Source organism: Tinamus guttatus, unplaced genomic scaffold (assembly GCF_059628265.1).
Source record: "Tinamus guttatus ecotype Peru unplaced genomic scaffold, ASM5962826v1 Tinamus_guttatus_pri_ptg000058l, whole genome shotgun sequence".
Classification (NCBI taxonomy): Eukaryota; Metazoa; Chordata; class Aves; order Tinamiformes; family Tinamidae; genus Tinamus; species Tinamus guttatus.
The window spans coordinates 2,403,460-2,418,841 of NW_028288592.1; the positions used below are offsets into that span (position 1 = coordinate 2,403,460).

General features: G+C 41.1%; 1 protein-coding gene across 1 annotated transcript; it reads left to right on the forward strand.

The window, feature by feature from the left end:
- The first annotated feature begins 479 nt into the window (after positions 1-479).
- EDNRB (endothelin receptor type B) lies at positions 480-14,245 on the forward strand. Its single transcript, XM_088540291.1, has 7 exons — positions 480-959; positions 8,252-8,364; positions 8,531-8,735; positions 9,726-9,875; positions 10,618-10,751; positions 11,354-11,462; positions 12,853-14,245. The coding sequence occupies exons 1-7, from the start codon at positions 480-482 to the stop codon at positions 12,982-12,984; spliced, it is 1,323 nt and encodes a 440-aa protein (XP_088396417.1). The 3' UTR covers positions 12,985-14,245.
- Positions 14,246-15,382: the final 1,137 nt, after the last annotated feature.

The window sequence follows — 15,382 nt, forward strand, 5'->3', positions numbered from 1 at the left end:
CGAAATGTGTCCTTTTATATGTACAAAAGCCGCAGGGGAGGCGGTCGGACACCACGGCAACGCCGCACACCGAGGCGGCAAGGCCAGCCAGGACAGTACCCGCGGCGGTTTAACGGCCGCACGCTGGGGTTTAACGGCCGCACCTCGGGGCGCGCGCCCTCCCCCGCGCCGTGCTGCGCTGCGCGGGGCGGGGCGGGCGGAGCGGGGCAGGGGCGGGCGCGGCCGCCCCGCGGAGCCGCCGCGGCCGCGGAGGGACGAGGGAGGGCGGAGAGGGGAGGCGCGGAGGGAGGGCGCGGGTGGGGTCTGGCCGTGACGGATGGGGCAGATGCGGCGGAATCTTTTAGAAAAGCCGCGCGGGTTGTGAGCCCGGCGCCTGCTGACAGCGCCGCTGCCTCCCGCGAGCCAGCGGGGAAGCCGCCGCCGCCGCCCTCCCGCCTCCCTCCGCCGCCCTCCGCCGCGCAGGTGGGCGCTGAGCGGCCATGCCCGGCGCCCTCCCGCTCGTGCTGCTGCTGCTGCTGGCCGGGCGCGCCGCCACGGCGCGGGGCGACGGCTCCGCGCGCCCCCCGGGCACGGGCACGGGCACGGGCACGGGCAGGCAGAGCCCCGCGGCGGCCGACGGCTCCGCGCGCGACACGGCCGCGCCGCCCGCGCTGCTGCGCGGCGCCCCGCACAACGCGACGCGGCCCGGCGCGCTGCCCCCGGGCGGCGGCGGCGGGAGGGCGCGCTCCGCCTCGCCGCCCATGTGCACGGGGCAGACGGAGATCAAGGAGACCTTCAAGTACATCAACACGGTGGTCTCCTGCCTCGTGTTCGTGCTGGGCATCATCGGCAACTCCACGCTGCTGCGCATCATCTACAAGAACAAGTGCATGAGGAACGGGCCCAACATCCTCATCGCCAGCCTGGCCCTGGGCGACCTGCTCCACATCATCATCGACATCCCCATCAGCGTCTACAAGGTGAGCGGGGCAAAAGCGACGCGCCGGGGCATTCCCGTGGAATCCGGCCCCTAGGAGAGCAGGACTCCCGGGAGGGCTGCCGTGATGTTGCTTTTAGCTTTGCTAAGCCGTGCTGCGTGGGCAGGTTTTTGAGTTTAGCTTTTCATATCAGCTGTGGTTGCTCCCAGAAGCTGTTGAAAGCTGTTGAAGCTGCTGAATCTTTATCCTTCCGAAGCGGCGAAGCAGTGAACTCACAACTCGTCACGAGCGTGGCAAACTGTTGAGCTGCATAGTTTTGATTACGTGAAAATTTGCTACTATTAGCTCTTTTGGTGACTTCCATAACTATACATTTATCAAAGTTTTTATATGAGGCTAGCAGTCTTCTGAGCGAGAGTGGAACTTATGAAATAAAACACTCGAGACGATTTTTTTTTGAATAACTTTCCCATTGTAAGAAACTATTAACTGAATAGAAAGACTTTTTTTCCCTTCAATTCTCAAAAAAGGGGCAAAAAATGGTGTATCAATAACACAATTGCTCACACAGCAGCATGATTGCTGCTTGCAATTGCAGGGACACAGACATGTCAAAATTAAAGACATCAGTGATAAAAATCAGTAATATTTTACAGTCCTTATCTTGGCCGAATATCACCAAGTATATCATCGTGAGTAGGTTGGAGCTGGAGGAATGAAAGGTCAGATTGCCTGTTGATAAATATTAGACAAGCTGCAAGTCTGGCTTTTTTACTGTGCGGCTGCTGCTAGTGCCAGGAGCTGAGCATAAGCTCTCAGGTGATAAAGCTTCCACACTGACACTCATCTTAACCAAAAACCCACGTTGAAATTACACTATCAAGGAATAAAGCTATCAGTGAGTAAAATATTTGCTGTCTTAAAACAGGAATTTTGAATAAGTGTAAGCAAGAAAGGAGAGAAAAAAAAAGAGATAGATTGTATTTATTTGATTTTTTTTCCATCAAAGTTAAAGCATTTGTCTGTAATAAGAGTTGATAAATGAGATACGGATTTAATAAGAAATTAAAGCCACCACAGCATCAAATCTGGCTGTAATCAACTAGTAGTATGGGGGAAAAAAGTCAGCAAAGTCTTATTTTGTAAATCAAGTATACTTAACAGCTTTAACCTGCAATTTGAAACAATTTTAAAGGGAATGAAATAGCTCTTCAAAATCACTGTCAGATACACAACTAGACAGCTACACAGCAAAGGGTGTGAAAGAATTTGTTACATTAAAAAAATGCCATGGATTTATACAACAAGACCTCACTAGAAAGTGTGGAAGTGCCTGTGAATGCTTTCCAGATCAGTCCATAGCAGATAACTCGGAATTTTCACTGGGATCATAACTTTATTAACTGTTAAATGTTATGACTGCAAAAGATGTCCCTGGTGTATTTAAGTCAAGTGAATATTCAAGTAGCTGGAAAAGATATACTAGGGCAGATTCAAATCACCCTCAGTTGAGGGTACTTAGGGAAAACCAGATATTATCTGTATTTTGAGTTGAGAAAAATGCAGTCTAATGTGTAAAATGCTACTTATAGTCCATCACTATTGATACGTTTGAATGTTAACATTCACCAAGACATTCAGCTGAAAATGGAAAATATTGCAGTGTTTCAAGTAATTGGGAAGCTGGGTATGAGAAGGGAATGAGATGATTTGGTGATTTCTGCTCTGGCTTGCAGAACACGGAAGATCTTTTCAGCTTTTGGGGTCGTTTGGCTCTAACCCCAGAACTGCAGAATGTGAAGTCAAGAAAAAAGTGAAAACAATCACTCTGCAGTATGAAATATTATGGCAGTCTAGGTCCTGTGCCAATTATTACTAGTTATGGAGGATAGGAGGATGCTTTTATGTCTGGATCAACTGCTCACAAAGACAGACTAAGTTTGGGTGTCTTCATTAATTCAAGGCATACAAAGCTGCAAACAGCAGTTCTGCGTGTGAGCAGAAGGGCACAGTAGGAAATAATATATTGCAGTGGTGAGCGAGCTCTGTGTGTCCTTCTGTGTACGTGCAGTGCGTGGAAGGCTTGAAACGGTGGCAGCTTGTTTGCTGGACTGTGCAGCCCTGCGGTTCGGGGGGGAGGGTTATGCTCAGTTTCACAAAGTGGGGAAGGTGGCAACTCTCATGTGTAAGACATTAAAACAACATTGAGACTGAAAATTCCAAACTTAATGTTGTTGCGCAACATTAGCTGTGCCTTCCACACATATATCTATAATGATATAGGAGCACATACTTTATAAAACTATGTCATTTCTCAATATTCTAATACCTTGCCTTCTCGTTTAGTACATAAGCACCTTTCTCTCTCAGTGTTTACTCTCTTGTATTAAATCCAATATATTGCTTTATTCCCCAAGACTGTGAACAGCAGAGACACTTTGGGTCTGGTCATAGTTTTGCTTCAAATATTCACACAGAGATCAGTGCACACTCTACACATACTTGTGTGGCTTTCTGAACTCTGGCTATTAATTTGCTATGACACAAATGAGCAAGGAAGTATTTATACTAGAAAAACTGCCACAGATTCCTTTATCTCAGTGCAAGATGTAGAGGTAGGAAAAAAAGAAATTTCCAGGAATGACTAAAACCCCATCATTATCCAAGCAAATGATCAAAGGCCAAAGGCAGCTTTGTAGAAAATTTCTTTTTCTGTAAGGTATTTTAGGGATTACATTAAAAATATATAGCTAAATAACATTATATAGCATTGCCAAACACTGAAAAGATAAGGTGGACCAGATTAGGGACTGCATATCCTGTACAGCCTCATTTTGACCCTCTTCCTAATTCAACTGTGCTCTAGAAAAGGCAGAGTTTCCTTGGATGCATTCGCATGATGGTCTTGGGTATTCTGGTGGTACAAGTACCTATAGAGCATGAATCGGCCTACACGATGAAGTTCATCTCTGTCACTAGTCTATCTTGTGTTGAAGAACTGAGAGAAATGAACAGTTTCCTTTCTTTCAGTGCATGAACCATTTTCCTGAGCTCAAATTCATCTCTGGGGAGAAATCAAGCATTGAGAATTTCTTACCCAAACTTTAAGCTATGACCATATTAAGTTACAAGTTTTGTTTGTTTGGCATCCCTGTATGGTCATCAAACAGATGGGCACTTAGCAAAGGCTGCAGCACCCTTTGCTAAGATCTGTATCTTCTGCTGGAGAAACCTGCCTCTCTCCACAGGCTCTAGAGAGGACAGGGACACCACAGTCCAGGATTTGGGTTGGCAGAAATGTTTGTATGCTGTTTGTGGTCCTTGATACACTGTTTTCTTGATGGATCTCCAAACTGAAATACGTTAGGCTCCATCACTGTAAATTTGTAGATGGAGTGTTTCTTTGTTATACATACATTTGACATTCACTCAAAAGAACTATGTGCAGGTTTTCAAAACCAGTTTTCAGCTGCTGCCTTTTTGCTTCCATCCTGTGCTTATACTTACTAATTTTACAGCAACACGGTTTACTTAATAGTTACTTTTGCCCCAGTCCTTTCACTGGAGCATATTATGGGGTTTCTGTCATTTTCAAGATCTTTGTATGATATTACTTTAGCTTAATTCAGCATTTAAAAAAATAGAGTTTATGAGCAGAAGTTAATAATAAAAGAACAGAAAATGGAACTATTTTTTTGCCTCTTATTCAGATTTGTAGTGTTTGTGAGGCGGACTCGGTAAAACATTCTTAGCTTAATTAGGGAAATGGAAATGTACTTTCTTGCCTAGAAGATGATTTCTACTCTGACATAAGAATAATTCCTAATTACTGTTAAGTAGTAACAAGTTCCTTAATGTTGTCTGACTCATCTCTGACCATTAACTTTATTTTCTGAGCAAACTCACGTTAGGAAAATACTTGCTCATATGAAATGCGCAAAATGCTTTGTGAGTCTGCATGACCTCTCTGTCTTCCCATGTATCAGGAAAGATATGAACATGTCAGTGAAAACCTGCCAGTCATTTCACAGATAGGTTTAAAAAAGTTGCTTATGGGTTGGTTTTACAGCTGCATGTCTGATTTCACGTGTACCTGTGATTGACAGTTGGGGGAATCAAGTGATATTGTACAATGAACGAGGTGTACTTGGAATATGCATGTCAGGAGAAGTAGGAGCGCTTTGCATTTTCCCGTGTGTGGAGCGCTAGGACCAGGACGCAGGCGTAAACAGGCGCTCACTCGGCTGCATCTTCGTGCCTGGGAGCGGGCTGGATCTGTGGCACCAGCTTCCTGGCCGGTGGCCGCAGCAGCTGAGCCACCAAGAGCTGAGCATCACTCTCACACTGGCATAATCCAGCAGCAGGTCACTGACATCCTCCTGCCGCTACACAACGGAGAGGAAGCAGGAATTGTAGCTCACAGGTGTGTCTCTGACTCACCATATCTCTCGGGACCGCTTTCCTAGTTGTGCAGCTGTCACAACAGCGTGGGCTCAGGTCTGCACCTCTGCGCATTATTTGCTAGGCTGTTCATCAGATGGAGCAACAGGGTTCTGCATAAAACTAGTGGGTTTTTTAATGATTTCACATCAATCTAGAGTTTATTCTGTCCTTTTCTTATGTTTAATCTTTAACAAAATTTAAGCTTTAGCACATTTCTGTGACTTAGTGGTTAAAATTTCTGCTTTTTCCTTTTACCTAGATTATTTTTTTCTTCACATATCAGAATAGAAGAAATTTGACTTGTGTATTAAAATACACAAATTTCACAATGTGTCAGCTACAACAGAGAGTGTATTTTTTTTCCAATCCAGCACAGACAGTCCTGTCCATTCTGCGCCTGATTTAAGCTGTCGGAATGCAAATCCCGTTTTGGTGCGATGCTGAATCCAAACTAATGCACCTTTTCTGTCACTAAGTCATCCTCACCCATGTGCAACTCCCCTGTAATCTAGCCATAACTGGCTCAGATCTAGTCCCCTTGATGTGGGGAACAGGTGAGTCTGGCTGTGCCTGAGAGAAACATGAGTTCTGGGGAAATCTCCGATGTGCGGCTAAGCAGTTGTTATTTTAGGGATTAGGGGAATGCCTTCCACATGTACCAGCTCGTCCTAGCTTAAAATCCTTCTAATTAAGATCTGTCAACAAATATTTGATCAAATATCTAAGTTTCAGGCTGGGGAAGTTTTGATATTAACTAGAATCATCTCTGGTTAAATAAATACAGATATACTTGTTACTAAGTCCTGGGTTTTTATAGCAATTGAGTGTGGGACTCTGGAAGTTCATTATTATAAATAACTGGTCCAAGTGCCATTTGATTTTAAAGAGTATACATTTCAAATACCTGTAATTATTCACATTGATATTTTAATAATAGTTGGTTACTATCACTCCCTTATGGCACTTAGAGAAGCCTCACGGGAGAGGCTTTTACTGGAAATACTTTTAATTATGAAGACTGAGTTATTAGCCTACATCACATAAGCAAAACATACTACATATTCTGTGGTTATTAGACCTTCATCCCCGTTTCCTCTGTTTTATTGCCTTCCATGAAATTCTCTAGAAACGTGAATCATTCAGATTTGTTTTTCTGTTTCATTTTTGTAGAAGTGCTGTTCAGCTCAGTAGGTCGTTAAAGAAGTAGTTCAAATTTCGGCTATGCTACAATTTTACTACTGCTGTTTTTTCAAAGGCCCCATTTCAGCACAGGACTAATGCAGATCTGAAACTGTTCTTGAGGATCTTGGTGGGCATTATATAGGGATTTCCAAAGCACTTGGTCATGCAAAACACATAGCTTCCTTTGGGTTGAAATATAATGGTACTTAAATGATATGGGGGCTTTGGCAAACCTGTTTGGATCATGTTCGTGCAATTGTTTATCCTTACATGTATGTGTATAAGATTTTTGCTGTATTGAAGCCAGTGGGAGCAGGCAACTGCATGCCTATCTTGAATCCTCAGTATCGCTCCTCAGTAGAAGTTATAATGATTTATTTCTTCTTTTCTTACATCCCTGTTGCCAGGAAGATGCCGAGGAGAGCTGAGCTATTGGAAGGGTTTTGTAATGCCAAAACTCCCTTTGGCAATTATCACTTTTTTTTTGTTTGTTTTCCCTCTACTTTGGCACTTTGTAGCCCTATATCTGTGATAGATCCAAAAGGCCTCATTTGTAGAAAGATATGGAAAACAGAACCTTAGAAATGGGCTTAAATAATGTGACTAATTACAGAAACTCAGAAAATGTATATTTTTGTATGTAACAATTGTCACTGTTTCTTGGCATAACCTCTACTCTGGAGAGTCTTACTTTTATGAGGAATTGAAGGATTTGGCTCCTGACATGATGTATTCAAGATGTCAGAGTAGCTCACTGCAGAATACAAAGATCAAATTCATCCAAAGTAAAGTTATAGGCAGCAGTTCATAGCCTCAGCTGTGAGGAAGGTATTCACAGGATTCCTGAGCTATTCACTCAGTAGGCCTTTTCCTCTGAATTAGCTGAAATGTAGGAAATCTTAACACATGAGACTCAAAGAACATTTGAACCAAGGTAAAATTCAGTGTGCTGTTGCCTTTATTCAATAGCACATATGAGTAGGTTGAAGGTGCCATTAGGCCTTTTGGTGTTGTAATACAGAATCAGGTCAGAACTGGTCATCTGAGAACTCCAGATTCATCTCATCTGTCTTCACCTGCTGCAAGACACCTAGTGCAAACTGGATGTTTAGGCTTCCTGGGTATCCTGTGGAGAGGAAAGGCACCTCCATAAGGCGATTCCAGTTGTCATGAGATAGTCCTCTGAATTCTGTGGGATTCAGTTCCCTGGCTTCTCAGCTGAGGGAGACCTGGCTTCATTTAAATCCCACCACAAGTTTGCAAACATTGTTTTTACCTGTTCTTATCACTCTTGAGTCACTTTCTGTAATTCTAATAAATAGATAACTTTAAACAGAAAAAGCAATGATCACCAAGTGTGCCTATCACAGATGATAGGCAATATAAAGAAGAGGGAAATCCAAACCTATTCAGTCAGCTTTCCTATAATCCCTGAGGTAGTGAATTTAAAACAGAAGCAAGATGAGTTGAATTTGACAGGCTTTTACTAAGCTTTTTTGCACATCCTTGTCCAGCCTGCGAGTGACTATGATGCTGCTGCCCAGTCCTTAGGACATACACCTTGGAGACTCGCTCGCAAAATGGTTCTTTCTGACTAGGTTTTATGTGCTCAGATAAAACAATTAAGAGAAAAGCATATGTTGCAGATATAGGATTTTTTTAAAGGTGTTTCATTTCTGATTGCATTGTTTTTTTTTTTCTTTTCACAGCTACTTGCAGAGGACTGGCCCTTTGGGGTTGAAATGTGCAAATTAGTGCCCTTCATTCAAAAGGCCTCAGTGGGCATCACAGTGCTGAGTTTGTGTGCCCTCAGTATAGATAGGTGAGACCCATTTTTTCACCACACTGTAAAGTTTCTATTAAATAAGCACTTTGGCTCGATTTCTCCTTTCTGTTCAGCTGATGTAATGCTGATGAGCTGCATTTAAGCCAGTTTAACCACATGGATTTCCTTACTTTTAATCTATAAACATGTCCTGTTGCTTCAGGTACCGAGCGGTTGCTTCTTGGAGTCGGATCAAGGGGATAGGAGTGCCAAAGTGGACTGCTGTTGAAATTGTGCTCATCTGGGTTGTATCAGTGATATTAGCTGTTCCAGAAGCTATAGCATTTGACATGATTACAATGGAGTACAGAGGAAAGCATCTTAGAATTTGCCTGCTCCACCCCACACAAAAAACATCCTTTATGATGGTAAGACACAGGTGTTTGTATCACACCTTTCTGAAAAAGTTCATTGAATCTTCTCAGTGCACTGTGGATTGAAATGTTTACAGACATATGTGAAATATATGTGAATGTAATGTTGAAATGAAATACTGATAATTTTCTGAAATATTCAGTTAAGAGGGACATTCAGAAATATTTCTCTTTTTGTAGGCTTTCGGCATACCACTTTTTTGTCCTGTTTCCTCGTAGAATCATAGAATGCGTAAGGATGGAAGGGACCTCTAGAGGTCATCTAGTCCAACCCCCCTGCACACGCACGGTCACCTAGAGCACGTGGCACAGGACTGCATCAAATGTGCAGGGTTTGAAGATCTCCAGAGAAGGAGACTCCACAACCTCTCTGGGCAGCCTGTTCCAGTGCGCTGTCACCCTCACTGTTAAGAATTTTTTCCTTAAGTTCATGTGGAACTTTTGGTGCTTCAGTTTGTGGCCATTACCTCTAGTTCTGTCAGTGGCCGCCACTGAAAAGAAGCCAGCACCATCCTCCTCACTCCCTCCCTTGAGGTACTTATAGATACTGATTAGATCCCCCCTCAGCCTTCTCTTCTCCAGGCTGAACAGGCCCAGCTCCCTCAGCCTCTCCTCATAGGGCAGATGTTCCAGGCCCCTGATCATCCTTGTGGCCCTGCACTCCAGCAGCTCCACATCCCTCTTGTACTGAGGGGCCCAGAACTGCACACAATACTCCACATGTGGCCTCACCAGGGCTGAGTAGAGGGGCAGGATCACCTCCCTTGACCTGCTGGAGATGCTCTTCTTAATGCACCCCAGGATCCCATTGGCCTTCTTGGCCACGAGGTCCCACTGCTGCCTCATGGTCACATGGTCCCACTGCTGCCATCTGTAATATACTTCTTAACGGAGAAGTTTTTGACCACAGGCTGACCAATTAGATTAGATTTTCAAAATGCTCAACATTCAACTCCTGAGAAATGCTTTTCTTTTTCCTTCTAGTTTTACAAGCAGGCTAAAGACTGGTGGCTGTTCAGCTTTTATTTCTGTCTGCCGTTGGCCATCACAGCATTTTTCTATACTCTGATGACTTGTGAGATGTTGAGGAAGAAAAGTGGGATGCAGATAGCTTTGAATGACCACTTGAAACAGGTAAGAAATTATTACTTACATCTGGTGATTACAGAGATACTGACAATAACAAGTGTATTAACTTACATGCCGCATCGTTATTCTGTTCTTAAATGACAATTTGAGGTTCCTATGAAGGAAAAGTTTAGAGGTACTGCTGAGCTCGTATATATCAGAGTATTCGTATTTCTCAAGTTTCCTTCAGAAATCTAAGACTTTGACAGTAGCAAAACTTGGACCAAACAGAATTACCATAAGTAACTTGAATTCAGCTGCATTTGTATGATAAAGTGCATTTGTATTATCCTTTTTAGTAGCTTTATAGTTTGCATGATAATTTGCAGCGTCATTAGTGTAAAGAAGCACAGTCCTCTTCTCTCATAGTCCTCATTATGGCATTTAAATTTAGACCTGAAATCAAAGCACAAAACATAGTTCAAAACAAGCTGGCATTTGAAAGTGGTTGGGCAGAATAATTTATTCTTTGTCATTTTAATTTGCATGTTTGTTTGTCCTTGATTTTTTTTTTTCGTACTACAGTTCATATTTTTTTGAACTGGAGATTCTGAGACTTGGTTCTAAAACAATAGAAGAGATCTCAATGTTAAGTGCATTATTCCAAGAAAATAAGACATTCAGATGTTCTCCTAACTCTTATTTTGAGAGCTATATTTTTGCTTATCAAATATTTTGATATTAGAAGATAATAGCAGTGGAATGTAAGACAGAAACTGCAAACTATTCTTTCCAATTTTGTTTTCAGAGACGTGAGGTGGCCAAAACTGTGTTCTGTCTGGTGCTTGTTTTTGCCTTGTGTTGGCTGCCACTTCATTTAAGCAGAATATTGAAGCTCACTATTTATGATCAGAAAGATCCCAATAGATGTGAACTTTTAAGGTGAGACTGCAAAATTCCCATCTACTGCTATTTTCGTTTACTCTGTTTAAGCATATTCGGATTTGCCAGTGAGCTAATTTATTCTGTGTGTCTGAAGATCTCTCTGCTTTTTCATCCGTGTGCTCTGGTTTTACTCAAATTGCAGAGTCAGGAAATTACAGGGAATTTCACGAACACAGGGCTTCTGTGCCGTTTGTCCTGTCTGTCTTCCTCATGATCCTGTCTTCCTCATGATCCTTTCTGGATCTGCCCTCCTGCCTTCTTACTTGACTACACTATGTCCCCATTTTTGCTTTCCACAAAAAAGTTAGGATCGAATTGAAGAAAAAATAATAAATATTTCCTTCCAAAACTTAAGATGGTTGGATCTTCTTTAATTACTTTCATGAGAATACACTAAAGGTTCAGACTTTATTATTAAGTGTAGTTATTACCTCTGTGAGCTCGTCCTAGTCATGCAAGTCCCCTTCCTATAATTATATTTAATTGTCTTGGTGAGTAAAGTGGAATCCAATTTTTATGTAGTCAAGCTCTACCAAAACTTTTCACGAAACAAAAAAAAGAGAGAGAGAAGCGTCTCACTTCCTTTAATTTCCCCACAGCTTTTTTCTTGTGATGGACTACATTGGTATTAACATGGCTTCACTGAATTCCTGCATCAATCCAATAGCTCTGTATTTGGTGAGCAAAAGATTCCAAAACTGCTTTAAGGTAAGAGACTCTGTGCAGCTGCTCCTTTGGTTTAAACATGATATCAGCAGTCAAATTAATTCCCTAACACGCACAAAGTAATGTTAATTAATGTTACTTTAATTTTTAATTGGGTTATGATGGGTGTTCTTTCCCTCTCCCACTGAAGCTACCTAGAAAGAAATTAAAGCTTCATGGGGTCAAAAAGAGAAAGCAAAAGAAAAGACTATATAACAAACCCTCTCAGCACCATGGTAATCCGGCTGCATCACTTCCTGACTGGAGCTGGCAAACAGCCACCTCGAAAGCACTGACCAAGCAAAGTCAGGCTCTCTGCAGCGTTTCACGTAGACATATCCTCTGTAACCCAGCACAGAGGACACTGACCACAGATTCCATGCATCCTGGGGGAGCACTTGTAACAAAGAGGGCATCAGTATTCACTTGGCCCTTTCCAGTAGTTCCATTTAAAAATAAGATGGGCTTTTTCATATTTTGCCTCAGTTTGAAAGAAGAATCTTAGCCACTGATTCTCTGCCGAGGATGTGAGGCTCTGGATCCCATGTGGATTGCAGCCCAAATCTAGCATCTTTCACCTTGAGGCTTCTAGTCATCCAACTCTTATCCATTCTGTTTGGAAAATGTTCAGATTTGATACTCAGCAACACCAGGGTGTGATTGTTTTAGAGCAATCCAGAGTCCCCTTGTTCAAGCCCTTTATCAGGATTCTTATTTTGCTTAACCCCAACTTTTCTCTTTTTTCTCTTTTGGTGCCAAATATTTAACAGTTGGGCACTGCAAGACCTGTCACCTGGATGTCCAAATCCTTTACCGGCTACATCCTTAAGGCAGGACATTTTATAGAGGCTTTAGTTACTGTCTTACCTTCCCTGTCTACCTGACTGAGTCCTTGAGCTACTGTAGTTGAGAGCACCCAAAGAGCAGTCAACAGCATCAGCAAAGGGGCTACAGGACATCCAGGAGTTTTTTCAACTGTGTTTTTTCTTTGTCATTCTCTTATTCGGTTCCCCCCTTAAAAATCAACTACATAGCAGCATCTCAGGAAGTTTAGGTTACTGTGCATACATCTTTACCAAGAAAGATTATGGGACAAGGAGGAGTCTATTTTGAGGTGCCTCTGGAATTTCAGTTCAGATTCAGTGATGTGCCTGTTTCCAGAATGTTATTCTTCCTGCTGTTCAATCTCAGATTTTTAATGGGATGTCTCAGTAATTAGCTAGTTGTCATTTTGGCTTAGCAATATTTCTTTGCTTATACTTTAACACCAAAATGGTTGCTTAACCACTTTCCATTTCCTTCTGTACCACTGCATTGGGACAGTGTTTCAATGCATTTTGCTACACTGACAAAACAAAATGATGTCAAATGTTTATTCCTTTTATTTTAACAGTCATGTTTGTGTTGCTGGTGCCAATCCAAAGATCTGTTGTCCCTGGAGGAAAGGCAGTCCTGTTTAAAGTTCAAAGCTAATGATCACGGATATGATAATTTCCGCTCCAGTAACAAGTACAGCTCTTCATAAAAGAGACGTAAGAGGTATATTCTTTAAAATGAATGCTGGTGCCTTTCTGAGTAAGAGTGGCAAGTACTTTGGCTAAGAGAGAAGAACCTTTAGAAAAAGCAAGTTTTGTGTTTGCACGAAGAAAAGAAAATCATGAGAAGTAATTGCACAAAATCTGAGTAACTTTCAAGATCATGGACATTTGTGAAATGATCCTGTATAGAAGGTGAAGAAAAGCATAGAAATAACAAGTCATTGTTAGCACTTGAATACTTCTGAATCAGCACTTCCAAATGATCCCCACTTCCTTTATATTAAACAAGCATTTGTATTCACTATAACAGTTGTAGGAACTGGAGTCACAGTAATTACTAAGCAGCATAATATAACTTTCATTGGATCAATGCCAGTATTATATATAACTCCACACATTATCTTTTATAAAGCAAATTAACCATCATCACTATTGTTTTTTTAAAAAGAATAAAACATGAAATATTTTGTAATGCTGGTTTAAGTGTAAAAAAAAAAAAAAAAAAAAGGTGGATTTTTTACTGGAGGTATTATAGAGGTAGCTAATAAAATTATTAAAGGCTGTAGTCAAGTTGAAAGTGCATTTCACTTCGATTGTTTTTACTTACTGTTTTTACAAGGAACTTCCAAGACCTCTATAAATACTGTTCTGTCACCAGTGTGCCTGTTCAGTGCATTTGACTGCACTTTGGATACGATCAGTATTTGTCTTCCTGTTATTTGTGTTTCATATGACAGCACAGGAGAGAAAAACACTAGAAGCAAATATGTATTATCATAGAACAGCAGAAACAGTGGCTAGTATTGGAAACTAGCTATTTTTAACTGAAAACAAATTGATTGTCCCTTGTTGACTGTGGGCATTTGAGAGAGAACCTGATGGCTGTTTAGTCAAGACTCTTTTGCAACAAATAGCTGTTGTGATCCCAATACTATTGGAGCTAAATCCTTTAGAAACAGCAAATAGTGCAAAATGTAACAAAGCAAAACAGAGGGAGACAATGAATTCAAAGTTCTAGTTGCATTTAGATTTTAATCTTCATAGAGAAAATAATTCACAGACTGTACTTCAAAAAACAGTACTATGTAGCACACTAGTCTTGATAGTATTTTAAGATACGCTTTACTTCTGTAGTTCCATAGTTATGGATTTCAGAAGGTATGTGATTATTTTCTGCTTCTGTAAATAGTTTAGTGAAGCATAATAAATTATAAAGTATTAAAATATGGGCAGGACCCTGTAAGAAAACGAAAGATAAAGATGCCTGTAGTAAAGTGATGCTTATTGCCAGGAGCAATTCACATTTTGTACATACATGACAGGTCATTCTTTGCCTTTTTCATTTCCTACTAATCTGTTGCAGTTGTCCCCAACAACTTTTTAACATATTTAGTGCACAAAGGGATGAGATTTTCAAGAAAAAAATACCATATAACATGCTTTTTTAAAAACAATGTTTTCAATAGGCATGATATCATATTATAATAGAAATATTTATCAAAACTCAGGATTTTTTTTTTCCAAATTTCACGTCTAAGGATTTTGACCTTTATCAGCTTTGATTAACTTCAGATTTGTTTTTTTTTGTTTTTTTTTTAATAAAGTGCCTTAACTATGCTCAGGATGATGAAAACAGTTTTCATAAAACCTTCAGCTGGTGTTACCTGGGATGAGGATAATCTCACCTGACTTTAGGTATCTACAGCACGCCTTGTAGACACCTAAAAACAGGTAAGGTGAAGCCCATTCCTGGTGTCGCCCTGACAAGAGCTGCTAGCTCTGTGTCTGTGTAGACAAGCTGAGGACCTTGCACCGGAGCATGTGCACCTGTGTGTGTAAGCATGTCTGTTTGTTTCCTACCTTCCTGAGCTGCTGTTAGCATCTGTCTGTAGCACATGCACCCAACTGCTCAAATCATAAACTTTCATAAATTTAAAGTTTTGTTCCTTAAACTTTTAAAAGGAAAATAACTCATAATGCTGTTCTTTGCCAGGCCCTAAATTGTTAGGTAGAAGGTTAGAATTTTAAATGAAGTTAATTCCTTCTATCTTGAAAGGTAATACTTGGCTATTTTGACCATAAAAATTATTAATCGTTGTTTGCACAAGAACTCTCTCATGGTAAGCCATGAATATCACTCCACTCCACCTTGCCCGCAGGTGTTTCTGTGAAATGTATTTCATCTGCTAAGAATGGATAATCAATTAAATCCTAAGTTTGATACTGGTCAGTATTATTTTTATCAAGTTATATCTTTACAATATTGTACAGGTATATTATTGTTATTTTTATTTAAAATATAGCTGTTGTATTGGCAACGTGTAACATATTTTTGTTTTACGTGAACAAATTCCCTGTTAAGTCCTCCTAAGTCAGACATTTAGG

Coding starts and splice junctions, on each gene's coding strand:
- EDNRB (XM_088540291.1), top strand. CDS start 480: ATGCCCGGCGCCCTCCCGCTCGTGCTGCTGCTGCTGCTGGCCGGGCGC. Junction 9,876..10,617: donor TGAATGACCACTTGAAACAG/GTAAGAAATTAT, acceptor TTTTGTTTTCAG/AGACGTGAGGTGGCCAAAAC. Junction 11,463..12,852: donor GATTCCAAAACTGCTTTAAG/GTAAGAGACTCT, acceptor TTATTTTAACAG/TCATGTTTGTGTTGCTGGTG.